At 40.7% G+C, this 20,784-nt stretch overlaps 1 protein-coding gene and 1 long non-coding RNA gene across 2 annotated transcripts in view; one reads left to right on the plus strand and one right to left on the minus strand.

Annotated features, from left to right (window-relative positions):
• Positions 1–3,007: 3,007 nt before the first annotated feature.
• LOC129485812 (uncharacterized) overlaps positions 3,008–20,784 on the minus strand; it is a 37,652-nt gene continuing 19,875 nt past the window's right edge. The window contains exon 3 of the long non-coding RNA XR_008658783.1: positions 3,008–3,138. This is a non-coding gene — a long non-coding RNA (uncharacterized lncRNA). The remainder of the gene's footprint in view (positions 3,139–20,784) is intronic.
• On the plus strand, positions 4,384–8,047 carry SNAI2 (snail family transcriptional repressor 2). Its single transcript, XM_055284823.2, has 3 exons — positions 4,384–4,636; positions 5,383–5,928; positions 6,837–8,047. The coding sequence occupies exons 1-3, from the start codon at positions 4,558–4,560 to the stop codon at positions 7,016–7,018; spliced, it is 807 nt and encodes a 268-aa protein (XP_055140798.1). The 5' UTR covers positions 4,384–4,557; the 3' UTR covers positions 7,019–8,047.

The raw sequence follows: 20,784 nt of genomic DNA on the forward strand, positions 1-20,784 counted from the left end.
TCCACCCATTTTCCACTAGGTGGCAGACCTTGTTAAAAAGTTACAGAAAAAGAAAGAAAGAAAAAGAAAACAATGAGTCTTCTGAAGCTGACCAATAGATGTCTCTTTGCAACCACATATCCCTGAGCTGTTGCTTAAAATACACACAAATTCAACACTCCCTAGTCTTTCTTATTCATCTTACAGATAATATCATCAACACTTTCCACAAGGTACACACAGAACACTGAAGAGATGAATATCTCTTACTTTTCATGATACACTTAACCATATTCTATCCACCCAAAGGGAAATGAGATCATACAAACATAACTAGGAATAAGATTCTGAACACAAGTGACTTGGCAGAAAGCAGATTTCATTAAAATGCTGTTCCCAAGTTAAGGGTTTTCTGTTTGAAGTGATCTTAAATATTTACTGATCATATGTGATGGTACTTGTTGAGCTATTGGCATTAGCACTAACTCCAGACAGACGCAGATGCCTAGTGGCTACTGGCTTGCTGAACATGACACTAGGAACACGCAGGAAATAACGGAAACTCCTAAATAGCAGAGGGACATCCTGACACCATTTTTGGCTACTATTACTTTTCCCAACATTCAGACATGTGAGTGCTCACACAAAGGTGCGTTCATGCTCATATTTGGCCCTGTTGACATCACTGAGCACATCTACTTACATATGTGGAGTGCATAGGCGAGTGCCATCCATTCCGTCTGAGAAAAGAGGTTTTCCTTATTGTGGAGCTCAGAATATATAAGCAGAATCCCATGCCTGCTCTGACAATTTTCCAAAAGGAAATTTAGGAATAATTCTTCCTAAATCCTTTTACATACAGATATGTGTATGTTAAAAACCCACAAAATGGCATCACACCCTTGTCATTCAAACTTCAAAGTTATATTTAATAAATGCTTTGTTTCAATGTAAATAGATTTTTAAAATTAGTAATGTATTATAATATTCTCCAAATATCACAGCCAAACTCATGATATTTCATCACTTCATATTTTTCAAGGGATATGAATATGCATATGAATTGAGGAGATATGAACCCCCTCCAGAGTGATCATACCACACACCAAAGTTAGAAAGAGATGCCTTTCATTTTAGGAGACAGGACACAGCATAAAATGGGATTTTTTCAGTCTCTGCCACACCCTGGTTTCTTCTGGTGCTAGATTTACTACTCCATTTCCTAAACATGGTAGTCAACACTTGCACTGCTTTTTACACACCTAAATACCTAAATGTGCACAAATCTCCATGCAAAGTAAAGAAACCCAAGGTGCATTCCCAAACCTCACGGATCTAATTTATTCCCCTACTTGGCAGGGCAAGAATGTGTCTTTCATGAAAAAGACTGGCTCCAGGAGAAACCCCACCCATCCAGGGAGCCTGTGGGGAAGGCTGGCCCAGACCTTTAACTTACAAAGTTTTCCACAAGTTATCTTGGTCAGTTTCTTCAGAAAACAGAGGAAATGAGAGCCTGTCAGGTACGTCACATCAAATCATCAAATCACATCATGGCAATTAAGGAATTAGATTATACGGGTGTCTGGGGTGCCAGGCAACCCACACAACCCATGCCATGGAGTCTCGCCAGTGTGGCTCAAGCCTAGGAAGGATTACTTTTTAAGCCTCACTATGGCCTCCAGAGTTCCTCTTTTCTCCCTACACTACATTAAACTCTCAAAAGCCTAAGAGCAGAGCTTGTGCCTTCCTTTTGTCTTGCCCGTGCCCACCGGCTTCACCCTGGCTGGGCTGTGTCCACGTGGCTCTAAGAACAAGCACCATTTATTTAACAGTTATGAAATAAATTAGTCTGATAAACCCAATCAGCCTAATTATGGAGCAACAATTTCTCACCAGCCTAGGACTGAATCCTTGGATTAGCAAACCCACTTGGGTTTGCTTGCTTCATTTTTCCCCCTCAGTCATTGATTTGACTTCTATTGGATTCCAGAATGAAAGCTTTAAAATCTGGTGCAGTTGCCTCCACAAAGATTTCTGTCCCTGGGCAAGAGAAAGTCTTTTAGTCAACGACCAAAGCCAACCCCTCCAGATGAGCCCTCTGACTGGCAGAAGGAGGGGAAACCTCTGTCTTGTCTTAGCAGAGTCCCAGCAGCTGGCCTTTGGGTGTGGCCTTGACTTCCCTGCTTGCGTTTTTACCACATGGTGCTGGCGCCACATGCCCTCCTCTGTGTCTGAGCAGAGCACCTGTTTCGTCTGACTCACGCCATCAGCGCGCAGACTCGCCCTGCTCTGACAGCGGCCCAGACCTCACACGGGCATACGTGTTACTCGCTAGCACGCGGATCTGTGTAATGACATGCCCCATGCACAGACCCGAGCCCTATCCGCTCCTCACAGTAGGTGTGGCCGCACGTCTCGACGCCGATCTATGCAGTGCACCCTCGGATACCTGCTGAAGGAGCTGGGCTGGATTATGCCTCTGTGATCCAAATGTAAGCTTTTTTCATGCATAGTGAATTATTATTAAACGTTGTAAATGGATTTTTGAATACACATTTTAGTAGATTATCTTGTGTTATAACTACAAGCAAATAAATACCGAAACATTGTCTAACACTCTTCTTTGTTGTGAATAGACTGTGTAGAGTGAAACAAAGAAATAATAGCCATGGCGATATGTGTTTTCTCAACTGTGCTATATCTGCAACAAAAATGTGGGTTTTGTGGGAAATGGAGTGAAAAGCAAGGAGGACTCCTGCTCTCATAAACCCAGGTGCCTACATCGGAACAAACCCTCACATAGAGTAGCAAGCTTAGAAAACTGCCTCTGGCTTTTACTCCAGGTTCCAGTTTGTGTGTGGAGAAATCGAATATTCATATTTTCCTCTCTCCTGCAAGTACAGTTCCCTTAGCATAAGGATTCCTTTGAATTATTTTCTCTGTTTGACATTTTAATTAGTGACTGTTGGAAGAAATAAGAATAATCATTGAAATTAGCTTAGGAAATCTGTGAGTGCCCCACCTCACCCCCCAAACACACATACACTCTTGTTTTCTCATTCCAAGATTAAGAAGTTATGCAGCCTGACAATGCACTTTTCTCTGACAAGTCTTGACATCACCACTGTTATTTTCTTTTTCACTTTTTTCCTCCAGCACCTGTTAGAAACAAGAGTAGGGTGATCTTCATGTGAATTTGTTCTTTCCTTATTCTTTTAGCAAAAGGTAGGGATAAAAGTCTGCAACGGACAGAGATGCTTTAAAATATGCTTGAAATTTTATATTTAAAATAAACCACCTGACAGTATTTTTAGATTGAAGACCACACACAAAATAAAGGTGTTTTTGCAGTTACTAGACTGGGTTCTTAAAACTTTAATCAATCGATACTCATAAGAATATTCTTCAATTTCTTTTTTAGCATTATATAGCAAACCGGCAGATACTGAGATGGATTTTAATGGCTTTGTATTGATGAAAATAGCACCAAATAAAAGCAGGGGAATATTTGAAATAAAAATAATTGTCTCTAAAGACCCATACACGCTTTTTCCCATAAAAATGCACTGTAGTACATGAAAAGATAAGATCTCTTGTCAAAAGTGTGAGAGAATGTCCCGTGGTTCCAAATGACAGTTTACCTATTGCCTCCCTTCTCTGCCAGAGTTCCTTTTTATCTTTGCAATCTTCCAGTTCTTCCGATCAGCCTGCCTTTAGAGGGCTACAAAGCATTTCTTTCAAGCCACCATAGCTAACACGGTGACATGATTACTTAATTTGCACGCGGCCTCGCTGCCCCTGGCTTCGCGGAAGCCCCGAGTAGCGCAGCGCCCTCGCCGCACGCAAGGCTGCAGTCCCTCTCCAGGCCAGAGTCCCAGGAGAGCGTCCTCCACGCTCACAGGCGCCTTTGTCTTCCCGCTTCCCCCTTCCTTTTTCAAAAGCCAAGAGGTAATTATTTGGTCCTTGTGCAAGGCAAACCTCTCCAGATGCCACTTCCAAATATAGGCTCTCATTAACACCAGAGGCTGGCCTGGTGTGGTGCAGGGCGGCCCTTCCTTCCCCTGGCGGACACTGTGTCCCCGCGCGCTGGCGCTGCACCACATCTGGAAGCCAGGCGGGCAGGGCAGAGACCCCGGCTCCTGCGCCCCTCCTAGCTCCCAGAGAGCGTGAATCGCGGGCGGGGCTCACCGAGCGAGGTTACCTCTCTTGAAAATACTTAAACACTTTTTTTTCCTCTCCACTGAAATCTCGAAAAACAGCCCATTTTGAACCAGAATAATTTAGTCTGACAACAGATTCTTCCTCTGTTCACAGCTGTCCCAGAGGGAGGAGCTGAAATCTGAACCTCTCAGCTGTGATTGGATCTTTCTTGCAAAAGAGAGGAAAAAAAAACCCTCCCAGCCAAAACGGGCTCAGTTCGTAAAGGAGCCGGGCGACTTCAGAGGCGCCGGCCCGTCCGCCTGCCGCACCTGAGCACGGCCCCTGCCCGAGGCTGGCCCGCCGCGATGCTGTAGGGACCGCCGTGTCCTCCCGCCGGACCGTTATCCGCGCCGGGCGCTCGCCAGACCCGCTGGCAAGATGCCGCGCTCCTTCCTGGTCAAGAAGCATTTCAACGCCTCCAAAAAGCCAAACTACAGCGAACTGGACACACATACAGGTAAAAAGAGAAAAATATATCTAGAACTACGTATCTAGAGCTTTGCAAATATGAATCTACGTATTACCCTTCAAATACCATTACAAAAGAGCCAAAGATTCAACTGTTTTCCTTTTAAACAGTGTCCTGAAAGGGAGCTTACATTCTTTTGATCATTTAGGGTGCGTTTTAATTCAAAACTTTTAAAATTCTTGACTAACAAGGAACATTTCATTCAAATCTCGCAGCTTTCTTTTGCTAAAGCCTGTGTATACATGCATAATGAGTATGTGAAAGATGAGCAACATAAGGGTTGAATTACTGCGTTTTTCATGCACTAAGTCTCCTTTCCTTTAGAAGGCGGCTTGATGCAGGCATGTCTTTGTACTCACGGTCGTAATACACCTAAATAGCCCATACATAACATGGAAAACAACTTTTCTGTATGTTTAAAAATAACGTTGAAGCTCTCCTTCCTCAGTGGGGACGGCGAAGGCACTAGCTTGGCTGCACTGTCTGACTTCAGAGCACCTATAGCTCCGTGCAGCTGTCAGCCTATGTGTGCATTAAATACAGTAACTCCGTAGGTGCCAGGGTGGAAATGAAACATTTTACCAGTGTGTATGCCCTCCTAAATGGGTCTATCTTCTTCCTAAGAAAATCACGTGTGTGTTGCTAAGTATCTTTCCAATGTGTGTATGCTTGCGTGTGGATTTATTTTTAGTTATTTTTGCCTTAATCTTCTCTCCCTCCCTTTTCTTTCCCAGTGATTATTTCCCCGTATCTCTATGAGAGTTACTCTATGCCTGTCATACCACAACCAGAGATCCTCAGCTCAGGAGCATACAGCCCCATCACTGTGTGGACTACGGCAGCTCCATTCCACGCCCAGCTACCCAATGGCCTCTCTCCTCTTTCCGGATACTCCTCATCTTTGGGGCGAGTGAGTCCCCCTCCTCCATCTGACACCTCCTCCAAGGACCACAGTGGCTCAGAAAGCCCCATTAGTGATGAAGAGGAAAGACTACAGTCCAAGCTTTCAGACCCCCATGCCATTGAAGCTGAAAAGTTTCAGTGCAATTTATGCAATAAGACCTATTCAACTTTTTCTGGGCTGGCCAAACATAAGCAGCTGCACTGCGATGCCCAGTCTAGAAAATCTTTCAGCTGTAAATACTGTGACAAGGAATATGTGAGCCTGGGCGCCCTGAAGATGCATATTCGGACCCACACATTACCTTGTGTTTGCAAGATCTGCGGCAAGGCGTTTTCCAGACCCTGGTTGCTTCAAGGACACATTAGAACTCACACGGGTAAGAGAAAAACCATAGGCAGGAATGTTACTCTGAGATACAATGAAGCCCTGGGCTGGCTGTTGGATTTGCATGAAGTTGTGACATAGTGCTTTTAATGATGGACAGTCATTGATAGCTACTTCCTGACTACTCAAAAAGTTGTTAGGGCACAAAGTGCTCCATTTCTTGCTAACAACCTCTGCTCCAGGGACTGCAAACAGCATGTAGACTTTGGAAAGTAGATTCAGAAGGTTTGGTCTCAAAGATCAGTTAGAAAATCAGGAAAGATGTGCTTGAATGTGTGTTCTGTGAAACTGCCCCCAGTAATCAGCAAATACAAATGTTGCTATCTTAATCAATTGATTTGGTTAATAGATGAAGGCTTTTCCTTCAGTTTTCCGTTAGTTACCTTCTTGCTCTGATATCTGTCACTCGTGGGTGACTTGGATAGTTGAAACTAAATTTACTTTGCCTCTCTTACTTTGCTTGGGGATTTTTTGCTGCTTAATTTCTTATTCCTATCACAAAATTATTCTGCAGGGTATCATGGCACTTAGACCACCTTAATCATAGTACAGAAAGATGGAAAAGGGGAAATATTGGGAAATGTTGGGAGGTGCTCAGCATTAGCTGCACCTGCTGAAGCAGAAAGCTTTAAGAAGTGAAAGTCCAAGAACTACGTAAATTATTTCTGCATGACTGGCAGCAGTAATAATATTCTGTATATGATTTTTAAGTGCAATATTCAAATTTATCTTAAAAAGTCAGGTATTTTTAAAAGTGTCTATTATAAGGGATTTTAATCAGGTTTTGCTGCTTCTCATTATTTAGGCAAAATGTGATTGACTTTTGTTAACATTATTTAACTTTGTGTTTCCTCTAAAAACACTGACTGTCTTTCTTTTTTTCTCCCACTCCACCCCCAGGGGAGAAGCCTTTTTCTTGCCCTCACTGCAACAGAGCATTTGCAGACAGGTCAAACCTGAGGGCTCATCTGCAGACCCATTCTGATGTAAAGAAATACCAGTGCAAAAACTGCTCCAAAACCTTCTCCAGAATGTCTCTCCTGCACAAACATGAGGAATCTGGCTGCTGTGTAGCACACTGAGTGACGCAATCAATGTTTACTCGAACAGAATGCATTTCTTCACTCCGAAGCCAAATGACAAATAAAGTCCAAAGGCATTTTCTCCTGTGCTGACCGACCAAATAATATGTATAGACACACACACATATGCACACAGATACACACACATAGAGCTGCCAGAGCATGGAATTCATGTATTTAAAGATAATCCTTTCCATGTGAAGTTTAAAATTACTATATATTTGCTGATGGCTAGATTGAGAGAATAAAAGACAGTAACCTTTCTCTTCAAAGATAAGATGAAAAGCACATTGCATCTTTTCTTCCTAAAAAAAATGCAAAGATTTACATTGCTGCCAAATCATTTCAACTGAAAAGAACAGTATTGCTTTGTAAGAGAGTCTGTAATAGGATTTCCCATAGGAAGAGATCTGCCAGACGCGAACTCAGGTGCCTTAAAAAGTATTCCAAGTTTACTCCATTACATGTCGGATGTCTGGTTGCCATTGTTGAACTAAAGCCTTTTTTTGATTACCTGTAGTGCTTTAAAGTATATTTTTAAAAGGGAGGAAAAAATAACAAGAACAAAACACAGGAGAATGTATTAAAAGTATTTTTTGTTTTGTTTTGTTTTTGCCAATTAACAGTATGTGCCTTGGGGGAGGAGGGAAAGATTAGCTTTGAACATTCCTGGCACGTGCTCCATTGTCTTACTATTTTAAAACATTTTAATAGTTTTTGAAAATTAATTAAAGATGGGAATAAGTGCAAAAGAGGATTCTTACGAATTCATTAATGTACTTAAACTATTTCAAATGCATACCACCAATGCAGTAATACAATACCCCTTCCAAGTGCCTTTTTAAATTGTATAGTTGATGAGTCAATGTAATTTTGTGTTTATTTTTATATGATTGAATGAGTTCTGTCTGAAACTGAGATGTTGTCTATAGCTATGTCTATAAACAACCTGAAGACTTGTGAAATCAATGTCTCTTTTTTAAAAAACAATTTTCAAGGTTTTTTTTACAATAAACAGTTTTGATTTAACATCTCTTGTTTGTATACTATTTTCAGAGACTTTACTTGCTTCGTGATCAGTACCAAACCACTGTACAAAGAATTGTTTGTTAATAAGAAAAAAATGAATAGTGCTTATTATGCATCTGAAGTGTTATTTTCTGTGTTAGATTATAATAAAGTAAGCTGCTAGTATTATTTTTACTCAAGATAGTAGTGTCACATTCAGAAGAGACATGATGGTGGTTTGTTAGCATACCATTTTAACAAAAATCACACTTTCTGGGTGCAAAACTAGTTGCATTACTAATAGTTAAAAATACTTTTCAAAATTTTTTATGTTGACTTTATTAAGTTTGTTTTATGAAAACAAAAAATACAATCACTTTTATTGTTACCTAGGCACTGTAACAGTTTAAGATTTTTAAAAGAAATATTATGTAATGAGATATATGAGGGAAAAGAATACAAACTGCATGAAAAGACCAGGAGAAATGGTTTACTATAAATTACACAAGTTGGAAAATTAAACCATGCAAAGAAAACCCCACATCTAGTAATATATAAAATAAGTGATGTGTTTGATAGGAACAGGTGAGTGAGCAGTGAAAATTACCTTTTAAGGTATCTGAACACATTGGACAAGCCCACACCCAAACCTAATGTGTACTGGAGAAAGTATAACATGACCATGCATTCATACACATATGCATGTGTAGATGCTAAATAAATGCATGTGTAGTAACTCACATGCAAAAATCCTAACCATCATAGGAACTGTGAAAGTTAACCAAATGTACATTTGAATTCAAACTCCTAAACCTATTAAAAGAAGAAGAGTTCCTGCTTCTGTTCATCACATCTCTCTGGTGATTTGATCAGAACTTGGAGAATCATCTTTTTCCTTTTAATATCTTTGTAATAGTATACCAATAAATGCCAGAACCTGTATCTCAAAGATGTTGGTAGCAGGCCCCTAGCAAATGACCAACAATAAATGCCAATACTATTCCCTTAATGTTCACATTCCTTCCACTGTATGTTACATTTACATTTTCAGCCAACAAATAAAAGGGGGTGCATTTGACTAAAAAAAGCCTTCAACTTAGTATTCTGCTTTAATTTTTTGACATTGCAATACATATTTTTTAGAAGCAAAATTATTTGGAATAGCAGTTTATGGATGTGAAAAAATGGCTGATAGCTTGACTGGAGCATTCTAAATTTATAAAAGTACCTATTTAGCTAAATGTGTATGGTATAAAAATGATTGCCAATGATAGTCTATAAGTTTCCAAGCCAGCTAGCATGTAGAAACACCTGGCAAGGGGAAGTGTGAGTGAGTCAGTCCTTCTTGGATATTCTGGTTGGCTATCCCAGGAATCACATCTACTCCTGTTTCCCTTCCTCATTTGTAGGTCTACAGGCAAGTAGCATCTTTGTGTCCAAAATCTAATAGGCTTTCTAAGAGGAAAAGTATATTCATTATTTAATTTCTTAGTGAAGAATTAGTAGTAATATTTTTGTAATTTATTTGACTTCATTCTCATCATTCTAATTTCATGTTTAAAATATTTTACTTTCATTAAGGTATAATGGGTCTGAATTAAGGTAAGCAGATATTAAGATATTCTTTTTTTTTTTTTGAGACGGAGTCTCGCTCTGTTGCTTAGGCTGGAGTACGGTGGTGCGATCTTGGCTCGCTGCAACCTCCACCTCCCGGGTTCAAGCAGTTCTCTTATCTCAGCCTCCTGAGTAGCTGGGATTACAGGTGAGTGCCACCACGCCCAGCTAATTTTTTTTAAAATCCACACTACTTTTATTTTTTAAAGTTTTATTATGAAATAATTAGAGATTCACTCAAAGTTGGAATGATAGTAAGGAGAGGTCCAGTCCTGTGTACATTTCTGGCAATGCTTACATTTTAACATAACTACAGTACAATATTAGAATCAGTAAACTGATATTGGTACAATGTGCATGTATAGTTCTGTGTCATTTTATCACATTTAGATTCCCATACCTAATACCACAATCAAGATACAGAAATATTCCATCATCACAAAGAACTGTCTCAAATTACTCATTTATAGTTACCACTCTCTCAACTCCAATATCCCTAACCCTTAGCAACCATTAATTTCTTCTCAGTCTCTGTAATTGTGTCATTTCAAGAACGTTACATAAATAGAATCATGTAATATATAACCTTTTGATACTAGCTTTATTTCCTATTCAGCATAATGCCTTTTGAAAACCATCCAAGTTGTTGTGTATCAATAGTTCCTACTTTTCATTGCTGAGTAGTATTACATGGTATGATTGTGCCACTGTTTAATCATTCACTTACTATAGGATATTGTGGTTGTTTCAAGTTTTTTGCTACAACAAATAAAGATGCTATGAACAATTATGCTCAGGTTTTTGTGTGGAAGTAAGTCATCATCTCTCTGGGATAAATGGTCAGGCATAAAACTGCTGAGTCATATGGTTTAAGTGTATGTTTAGTTTTAAAAGAAACTGCCAAATTATCTTCCAGAGTAGTGATATCACTTTACAATCCCAACACCAATGTATGAGAGATCTCATTTCTCCACATTCTCACCAAAATTTGGAGTTGTCACTATGTTTTACTGTTTAGCTGTTTTAATAGATGTGTAGTGAAAACATCTCATTGAGGTCTTAATTCGTACTTCCTTGATGGCTAGTTAAAATCTTTTCATGAATTTCTCATCTGTATATCCTCTGAGGTGAAATGTCTCATCATGTCTTTTGTTCATTTTCGAATTAGGTTGTTTGCTTTCTAATTAGGTTGTTTGCTTTCTAATTGTTGACCTGAGGAGCTTGTTTTGTTTTCTTTTGTTTTTGCTTGAGACATGGTTTCTCTCTGTCATCCAGGTTGAACAGGCAGTGGCTATTACAGCTCACAGCAGCCTCCACTTCCCAGGCTTAAGCAATCCTTCTGTCCAGCCTCCCAAGTAGCCACACCAAGCTAATTTTTTAAAAAATATTTTTTGTAGCAACAAGGTCTCACTATGTTGCCCAGGCTAGTCTTGAACTCCTAGGCTCAAGTGTTCCTCCTGCCTTGGCCTCCCAAAGTGCTGGGATTACAGGGGTGAGCCACTGTGCCCAGCTAGGCATTTTGTATAAGTGCTGGGATTATGGGGTGAGCCACTGTGCCCAGCTAGGCATTTTGTAGACGTGAGTTCCTGGTCAGATGTGCGATATACAAATATTTTCCCCCAGTCCGTAGCTTAGCTTCTCGTTCTATTAACAGGGTCTTTCCCAAAGCAAAAGTTTTTAATTTTTTAAAAATCATCCTTTTGTCTATTTTATCTTTTTTTTAATCATCCTTTTGGTATCATGTTTAGTAACTCTTCTCTAAACTCTAGGTCCCGCAGATTTTCTCCTGTTTGTTTTTCTCTAAGTTTTGCAGTTTTACATTTTATGTTTAGATTCATTATCCATTTTGAGTTCATTTTTGTATAGGTATAAGGTTTACATCAAGGTTGTTTGTCTTATAGATATCCAGCTGCTCCAGCACCATTTTTTTTTTTTTTTTTTTGCCTTTTTCCACAGGTTCTAATCCAGCACCATTATTAAGACAATTCTTCTTCCATTGAATTACTTTGGCGAAGCTACTTGAGCTGAATCCATAAATCTCAGATCAAAATAGCCGCTTTCAATAAGATCCAGGTGATACATAAGCTGATCAAACTCTTGCCCTTTGGCTTTTTTTGGCAAGTCCACACTAACATCAGTAACATCCAGAAGGGACACCCGACACGTGATGATGGACCTGGAATCTCCAGCTGCAGGAATATGTGTGGCAGCGCACTGTGCTTCCCAGAGTCGTTCCTTCTCTGCATGTTTACCCATAGACCAACTCCCTAGTTTTCTGCGGAAGAAACTCAGCATTTTTGTCACTGAGCTGGCGACAGCGTGTCCCCGGCGATAGCGACCAGAGGGATGAAGAGCTCAGCAAGGCTGAGGAGGGGGCGGCTCCTCAGGAGACACCGAGAAATGGCGCCTGCAGCGCCGCCACTCGTTCTAATCCCTGGAGGACCCTGACCTGCTGCCCATCCGCCCCTAGAAGCTCCCTCTCAGCTCTCTAATTTTTGTATTTTTAGTAGAGACAGGGTTTCACTATGTTGGTCAGGCTGGTCTTGAACTGCTGACCTCGTGATCCACCTGCTTGGGCCTCCCAAAGTGCTGGGATTACAGGCATGAGCCACTGCACCCGGTGTAAGATACATCTCAAGTAAATTTTTAGAGTTTTTAGACTTTTTACCAAGATCTTGCACTTGGTAAAAGTCTGCTCTCCTATATATATACGTAAGACCGGAATCAAATGTCAATTACTTTGAAATACTTTACCAAATTCACCTCCTCTGGGAGCTTTATACCATTTATATGATATCACTTACCTCATTATATCACAATCTTTTGTTAATGTCTTTTTCACTACACAAAACAACCTTAAAGCAGAAATTCCTAGTACCCAGCCCACCATGTAGAACACAAATATCAACAAATGTTTGTTGAATATCAATAAAATGACAGAAATTGGTAAAAATTGCTCACAGATCTAAAAGAAATTTATCATATTTCCCTTTATTGCATAGGATCGGTAATTTCTGAGAGATCCTTGAAGCAAATTTATTGGTGTCTCCTAGTGATGACAGATCCTAAAATAGATTGGATGTCCAAGAAAGTGAAGAAGTGGGGTAAAGAGAGTGCATATAGACAAGGTTTAATAAACATTTTGAAAGCCTGTGCTTGTGAAACTATGGTTTTAACAACAGGTACATATGCACATAAGCATTCTCAGTATCTGTAATTTGTTTCATATAATCTAGGGCTCTGTGTTATAGTGAGGAAAGCACAAGTTCTTAAATCCAACAAATGCATTCATTTCATCACTGCCTCACCACTTGTTGCCTTTATGTCCTTATGCAACTTACATATCCATTTCCTATTGTGTAAAATAGAAATAGAATCTCAGTATTATAAAGTACTCAACAGTCCTTTGCCTCATATATCATAATAATGAGTTCTCAATGTTATCATTAAATGTCCATACCTGCTCTTGTACAAGGAAACTGATATATTTGATCTTCTTCAATGGTTACAATTTATCTCTGAAGTTGGTATTCCATGAATAAGGATATTAAACTCAGAAAGGTTGGATAATGGGCCCAAAGTAACAAAGGTGGCAAGTTGCAAAACTGAAATACAAACCCAGAGTCTTTGGGCTGCAAAGACTTTGCATTTTCCATGGCACCAGGGGAGTGAGGAGGAGCTGCTGTACCACACTCTGCAAGAGATTTATACCTTGTAGGCACGTAGCAGAGGTCTGTTGAAGAAGACTGTGATCATGCACCAAATATTCCAATGGTATATTTAAAACTACCGTCATTCACGAGTTGTGCAAAGCACATATAACAATCTTCACAGCCATTTCCCAATTTCTTCTAGAAATCCTGTGGGCTCCACCCCCTGAGGCATCGGCCCACCCTGCCATGAAATCTCATAGTCTCTCAAGCTCTCCTGGTGCCCTTGAGCCTTTTCTGTGGGGCTGTGCTCAGTGGCGCTGGGAAGCAGCTGGTCTCCATCCTCCATACATTAACACTTCATCTGCTGGAGGCCACTGCTCCTCCCTCACACACCCACACTCCGCACCCGGCTTTTATCTTCTTAGACTGAAAAGTCTTCCAAGCTAAATAATCATTTCTTTCACTACTAAAATGTGGACACTGGTGTAATGAGGCAATTATAACTTTGAAAAGTATAAGGCTTTTCTGGCTAAGATCCACATCTAAGGAGTTGTCCCTAGTTTAGATAGAAGTGAAACATGTTGAGCAAAATTAATTTGAGAATGAGTACTTTGTCATCTAGGAAAGCAACAATTCTCAAATAAGATAATTTTCTATTATTCTTGTCTTCTCATCAGACATAGGGGAAGAACTAATGTATTCCATTAACCTGAGATGGATCCGTATGAAGGAAAAAACCCTCTGATTTAATTTTCAGCAATAAGTGTGTACAACTTACCACTACAAGAGTAAATCTACGGCTAAAGTTAGGGTTAGCACACAGCCCTCCAGGAAGTAATAATTACTCTGTGGAAGGCATGCATGTAAAAATCAACAAGCATGGCAACTTTTCCGTTGTGGCACTTGGCCAGACCCCCGAACAATGAGAGATTAGCAGAGGAAAGGGCAGCGTATCCCTGTCCGCAGACTCCAAAGAGGCTGGGAGGTATTTATATCCACGAGTAGGAGAGCTGCTGTGAGTAAAAGATGGGTGCATGTATACTTTCTTTACCAGTTCATCTACTTAAGCACCTCTGGTTACAAGCGTCAGTTTAATCCGTTTAGCACGTTATTTTGAAAATATGTAGAGATAGTTGTGAGACCCTTTGAATGATCACTAATTTTTGTAGACAGTGGCCAGCGGGAAGGGCCTGTCATTCATTCGTTTCACCAGTTAGGACGGCAGAGAAGGATGTGACGATATTCTCCACGAATCTGTTCTGGGGCTTGAATCAACTGTCTCCCAGGTAAGGAGCAACACTTAATATGGTTCTTCTATGTAGCTGGGAGGTAGCAATAGCTAATTCTAAGGAATGGAAAGGGAAGGCCTGGGTTGAATAAAATAGTGATATCTTCTCTGGCCAAAGGAAATGAATGCTAATTCTATTACTTCTGAGTTCCAGCTTCTCTGCCCATACATCCTTCAGACCTATAGAGGTTTAAAGCTTTCCCGTATTGTGTGATAACTTTTTTTTTAATTTAGCAGAAAAGGCGGTAATAGAAGGTATCGCCTTCAGTCGCACACCGCGGGAGAGCAGGGTGTCTGGAAGATGCCTGCGCCCCACGTTTGCCGCTAGGAATGGGGACGGAGGGCCTGAAAACAAGATCCCCCGGAAGCCAGCGTCCTCTGCTCCTGCGCGCTCTGTAGGGCCCCCACCAGGATCCCGGATTCACAGAATAGTGCCCTGGGGTTGCTGCGATGTACTGCTCCGGTTTCCACTAGAGGCTTCTGGGCACCCTGGCTCGCCCTGCTCCACGGAGGCCAGAGAGGCTGGGCCGGGCTCTCGGCAGTGACGCTTCTAAATGGGGTTTCTCTCCACGCCTCAAGGGCTACCCTCCGTGGTGACGCGGGCCTTGGGCCCTTGCAGACCAGGACCCTGGTGGGCCAGCCAGCTGCCTCTGCCTTGTGCCTTGGACCCCGATGTTCCTCCTGCCTGTCTGGCGGTTCCGCGAGGCCTCCTGGGCTTCTGCCTGGAACGTCTGAGGCCATTCTGGCTGAGAGAGCGGCTTCTGCGGCTCCTGCGGCTCCTGGGCTGGAACCATCATTTTTTTTAAATGTTTGGAATTTTGCCAAAGGGATGTTACCTGATGCATTTTTCTCCAGTTCTCTGATTACTTTTATTCATCTCATTTTATTTTATTCCTTTATTATGTATTAATGCAAATTTGAAAATAAGTTTAGTTGGGGGACATCGTTGTCTCCAAGTTGGTGACAAGCATCTCTTCCCTCTCTTTTAAATGCTTTTATTTCATAATACCTAAACAAGTCCAAAATGCAATAAAATAATAGATAAATAAATAAATAAATAAATAATAGATAATTACGCTTATTGGGAGGTCTGCCCCCACCTCAGGTCGTGACTTCCAGGAGGTGGGCGGGAGGAGGCCTGCAGGACCATCGTGCCCTGGAGCTGCTGTTTCTTCCCTCCTCCCCCTGTGCTTGTCCAGTATGGGCTTCAGAGCTGCTCTGAACTTTGGTGGTGACTATAAATTATATGTCCTTGGGGATAAAGACATTCTTCTGAGTACCAGCCTAAAACACACAACTGATCCCTGATGAAGCCTTAGTGACCACTGGCCCCACTTCCCCATCGCTGTGGTAGGAATGAGGCTCACATCCCAGCTATGCCTTAGCCTGAGGGGTCAGAAGTAGAGCCCTGGCCCCCCTCCAGCTTCGGAGATTAGATGGTTTGAAGCAGCCTGTTGCCTCCAGAGAGGAGGAGAAGGGAGGTCCCAGAGGCCATGGGTTGCTCACCCATGGCAGGAAGGAAATCAGAGCAGCAGGGATAGGGTTGCCTCCGAGGTGATCAAACTTCAGCGACCATGGGAATCAGCTAGAGGGTTTGTTAAGGCAGGAATTGCTGGGTCCCACCCCCAGTTTCTGAGTGAGAGGGTTTGTAGTGGACCTGAGAATCTGTATTTCTAACCTGCTCCTGGGGGAAGATGGCACAGCCAGTGTGGGGACCACATTCTGAGAATAACAAAGTGGGAAGTTAGGAGCCAGGACTTGAGATTCTACTGTTGTAGTTAATGATGTACTGTAAATCACAAGTTTTATACAACTTCAGAATCCCTTCTCTTTCTCCCTCTTGTTTATTGCATGCCTACTATTTGCCAATCAATCACTGTTAGGTAGTCAGTGAAAAGAAGGATTGAACAAGACCCTGCAGTGAAAAAAGAAAAAAGCAGAAACTTTTTTTTTTTTTGGAATCACTTTAAATTCTTTATCAATGCCTTTTTTAAAGAAAGAGTCTACATCACAGGGGCTTTGAAAGAGTTTGAAATCAAGCTGAAAAGATATACTATAAAATGTGCAGGGATGGAAGGGGTGTGGAGTAGGGGCTCCCTTACATAATGAAAAACTTTTACATAATGAAAGAAATAAATTATAGCTTGCATAACTATGATGGTTTCTTTATAAAATTAAATTAAGTGAGGATCTGGCTCGTTTTTTGTATCTGAGGGTTTTGAATCATTTTCTTGAGTTCTAGGCTAAAATAAATGAACTTGTTCGCTGTAATGGGGCTTTTCCTGGGAGGATGAGCACTGATCAGCTACAGATTTTTCTCCATGAACACAGCCAGACAAGCCCCTCTTGGATTCTGCTTTTTAAATCAGAAGATGTAAAAGGATCTTTTGTGTTACTGCTTTCCTGAGGCAATAAAAAGGCAATAAAAAAGAATTAGAAGAAAAGATTATTCTAAAATGTAACTTTCAGATTTTTTACAATTTAGGAAAATCTCAACAGCTCCAGGGCTGAGTTGCTAGTGGGTGCTGGCTGGACCCAGGGCCGGGCATGTGTGTCTCCAGGGGATGCCAGCTCCCACCACTGCTCACGCCAAGGATGCAACAGCCCAGGTAATTTTCCACAGAGGTGTCCTGATTGATTTCAAAGGCAGCCATTCTCTTCTTTTCAATTTGGAAAACCTTAAACAGGAAGAGTGCTGCATTTGTAATTGTCTTGCAGAAATTACTTTTGGGATGTTTGAAATAACAGTGGGCAAATATATAATATAATATAATATAATATAATATAATATAATATAATATAATATAATAATAATACAATATAATGTAATATAATATAATACATATATTATGTTTTTTGAAAAAAAAATGTGCCACCATGTTCTAATCCAGGCCATACTGGTTTTGTTATTTCAGCATAGTAGTTGGAAGAGCAGTGCTCTGTCCTCAGACAGGCCTTGTTTCAGGTTGCTGCCTTACCATGTATGTTATGAGGTGGGTAAGCTGCTCTCTGTCTCATCAGCTCTATGGTGGAGACAATTCCTGGACCCAGGTGAGTGGAGGAACTGATGACAAGCACACGCCATGGTGTCCCACAAAGTGGAGCGGAGCTTGGTGTTTTATTTTATTTTTTCCTTAAAGTTGAGCCTGGCTTTTTTTTTTTTTTTTTTTTTTTTTGAGACGGAGTCTCACTCTGTCGCCCAGGCTGGAGTGCAGTGGCGCATCTCTGCTCACTGCAAGTTCCGCCTACTGGGTTCATGCCATTCTCCTGCCTCAGACTCCTGAGTAGCTGGGACTACAGGTGCCCGCCACCAAGCCCGGCTAATTTTTTGTATTGTTTTAGTAGAGACGGGGTTTCACCGTGTTAGCCAGGATGGTCTCCATCTCCTGACCTTGTGATCCGCCCGTCTCGGCCTCCCAAAGTGAGCCTGGCTTTCAATCCATACATACTAACACTCAGAAGAAAGCTGAAAATGTACCTTTCACCTACTGAAAACATTGTCTTACCCCTGCCTCCTAGAAAGAGGCATTCATTCTTCTCTGTCTCTCCTACCTGCTCTTCATCATTGTTTAATACAAAACCACCTGACATTGGCACGATCAGAGAATCAGCCATGTCATTGTCATGGATTCGAGTGTGTAGACAGTGTGCATGTACTATCATTGTCTCATTCAGCATGATGCAAAAAGCTGAAGAAGTCAGAATGATGTTTCTCCAATTTACAGATCACTAAAATACACGAATGTCTCTTCATTATCCAGTGAGTTTGACAAAACTTTTTACAATTTTGCCTTCTCTATAGTGCATTACGTAATGTGTACACTCATTGGGATACATAAACTACTTACGAAATCAGAAAAGAAATAAATATTTTTAAAAGCCCAAAGGACAGAGTTTTATATTTATCTCTTATTCTGTGCCCAAAGCTTGAGTCATTATTCTCTTCTTATGAACTTTAGCTGTTATCTGGGTTTATGTTACAGATAAAGTGATTTTTAAAAACAAAGAAACTTTTGTTCAATCAGGAGGGTTAAAAATGATATTTCAGAAGAGAAATGATTCAGAGAAGAGTTGAAAAGGAAGATTAGAACCAGGGTTTCACCTATTTTGTTCATGAATACAATTTCCACTGACACCTGTGAATTCCACCTGCCAAAATTTTTGCCTGTAACTGGACATTTTACACAAAGGCAGTAGGTTATGATAACTTCCTGACCCTTTTGTTGAAACTGAAACAAGGTTGTGCTCTGCACAGATGGATCTCTCCAGGGGTCCTCCACAAGGATCATGAAGTCAGTATTTATTTAGGAGCCAGAACACCCAAGTCAAGAGAAGGCATGGATGGTGGGGCTGGCCTCTGCCTGCCATTCAGAGGTGCCTGCTTGCCTGAGAATGCAAGGACCTTCCACTCATTGACCGTGTGATCTGCTCCATCCTGCTCCCATGTCAAGCATATCTTTCCAAAACATGACTGAGCTGATACTGGAAGCAAACCCACTTTGTTTGACATTCCACACCCTTCAGTGTCCACCTCAGCTCTTTCTATTAGTTAACCCAGTAAATGCAGTCAAGTTTCAAATTCTTATCATTTATACAAGGAATGAGAAAAATGTGACTTGAACTTACTGTTACCTTGTTTTGCTCTCTCTCCCATAACAAGTGAATATATATATGTATGTATGTACATACATACATATATATATATATACACACACACACACACACACATATATAATTGGGCTTTTAGATTGACCACTGCCCAACATTATCAACCATGGGTCTTATTGAACAGAGAGTGGGACCCAAACCCCAACTTCATTCAGCTAGCTTATTTATGGGGGCATTGGATAAAATAAAAACTCAGTAAATTATATCAAAACTTCAATATTGTTTCTAACTGGCCAAAGAGCTTTTCCTATTCAGTAATCATGAGATTATCTTTTGTCAATTACTAAGTAAATAAACACTCAAAAGCTGTAAAGAAGTTAAGAATTTACGTTTTTGGTGTTCTGTTTAATTTATTTGCTATCACAAATAACTTTTTTCTAAATATCTGAAAACTTCATGGGCAATTCATCGACCCAATATGGTTGGGAATAATATGTTCCCCAAAGACCTATAGATGTTCCAGCTCACAGAGGAAGGAGAGAGAAGCTTTACTCAAGGGTCAGTGGCTTCTAGAAAATGCAGAGAGGACCTATCTTGGGATCGTGTGCAACATTCAAATAATTCTGGTCCAGACGTGAAATATCTGATATGGCTGTGGCTCTCGGCTGAGTACTTGATAAATTAATCTGAAGGAATGTCTGACCCATTGGCGCAACTCAAAGGCAAACATAAGGTTATGGGATCGGTAAGCATGCCTTTGCAGTGCTTTCATGGAAACCGCCTACCCAACTCTGTCAGCCAGGATGAGAGGTGGCAGAGAAGCCTCAAAACAGAGTCCTGGCTTTCCATCTTTTTCTAATATAGCAAAATAAAGTAATTTAAACAAAAATATTTTCTTAGCACATGGCCATAAAGGCAATTTCTGTACATAGTAAGATATTACTCAAATCCATAAGTGTGTGTTTATTCCTCCATAAATAATGTTTTATTTTACATTTTTGTACACTCCAGAAATACAAAACAACTCATAGTTCCCTAAACAAACTAAACTCTTATATGTGCTGTACCTACTGCCTCAAATGCCCATCATCCTCTTAATCCGTCTAATTCCTACATAGTCTTGGAATCTCAGTTCAACTGCCGCCTCTTCTAAGAATCTCCCCTGATTTTCTCAGGCCTACCTAATGGTCCTTTGCCTATATTCTTACTGCACAACTGTGCATATTTTACGTGCCTGTCTCCTCACTAGATGATGAATTCCTTAAGGGTAGGGACTGAGATCACATTCTTATTTTCGAATGCCGGGCAGCATATTCCTGGGACCTAATAGATGAACAGAAAATTTTTATTGAACAAATGACTATTTTGTCCTAAAGTAGACATGTTCTGGTTGACTGTAAACATTTTAAGGTATTACAAAACACCTAAAAACCCAAACAGGACAAAGCACAGATGTCCATCTATGAATAACAATACAACATGCAGCACGAAAGCAAACTGCCCCTTCACTCATGCGTTTTTCGAATCATGCTGTGGCTACTGTTGCCACATCTCACAGAAAAGTTAAAAGCATGATGAAAAGACACAAACAAACA

The sequence above is a fragment of the Symphalangus syndactylus genome, chromosome 7, assembly GCF_028878055.3.
Source record: "Symphalangus syndactylus isolate Jambi chromosome 7, NHGRI_mSymSyn1-v2.1_pri, whole genome shotgun sequence".
In the NCBI taxonomy this organism is placed as follows: Eukaryota; Metazoa; Chordata; class Mammalia; order Primates; family Hylobatidae; genus Symphalangus; species Symphalangus syndactylus.

Bases quoted from the DNA above. Each gene is read 5' to 3' on its own strand.
- SNAI2 (XM_055284823.2), top strand. From the start codon at position 4,558: ATGCCGCGCTCCTTCCTGGTCAAGAAGCATTTCAACGCCTCCAAAAAG. The intron at 4,637-5,382 runs GTAAAAAGAGAA...TTTCTTTCCCAG, and splicing joins CGAACTGGACACACATACAG to TGATTATTTCCCCGTATCTC. The intron at 5,929-6,836 runs GTAAGAGAAAAA...CTCCACCCCCAG, and splicing joins ACACATTAGAACTCACACGG to GGGAGAAGCCTTTTTCTTGC.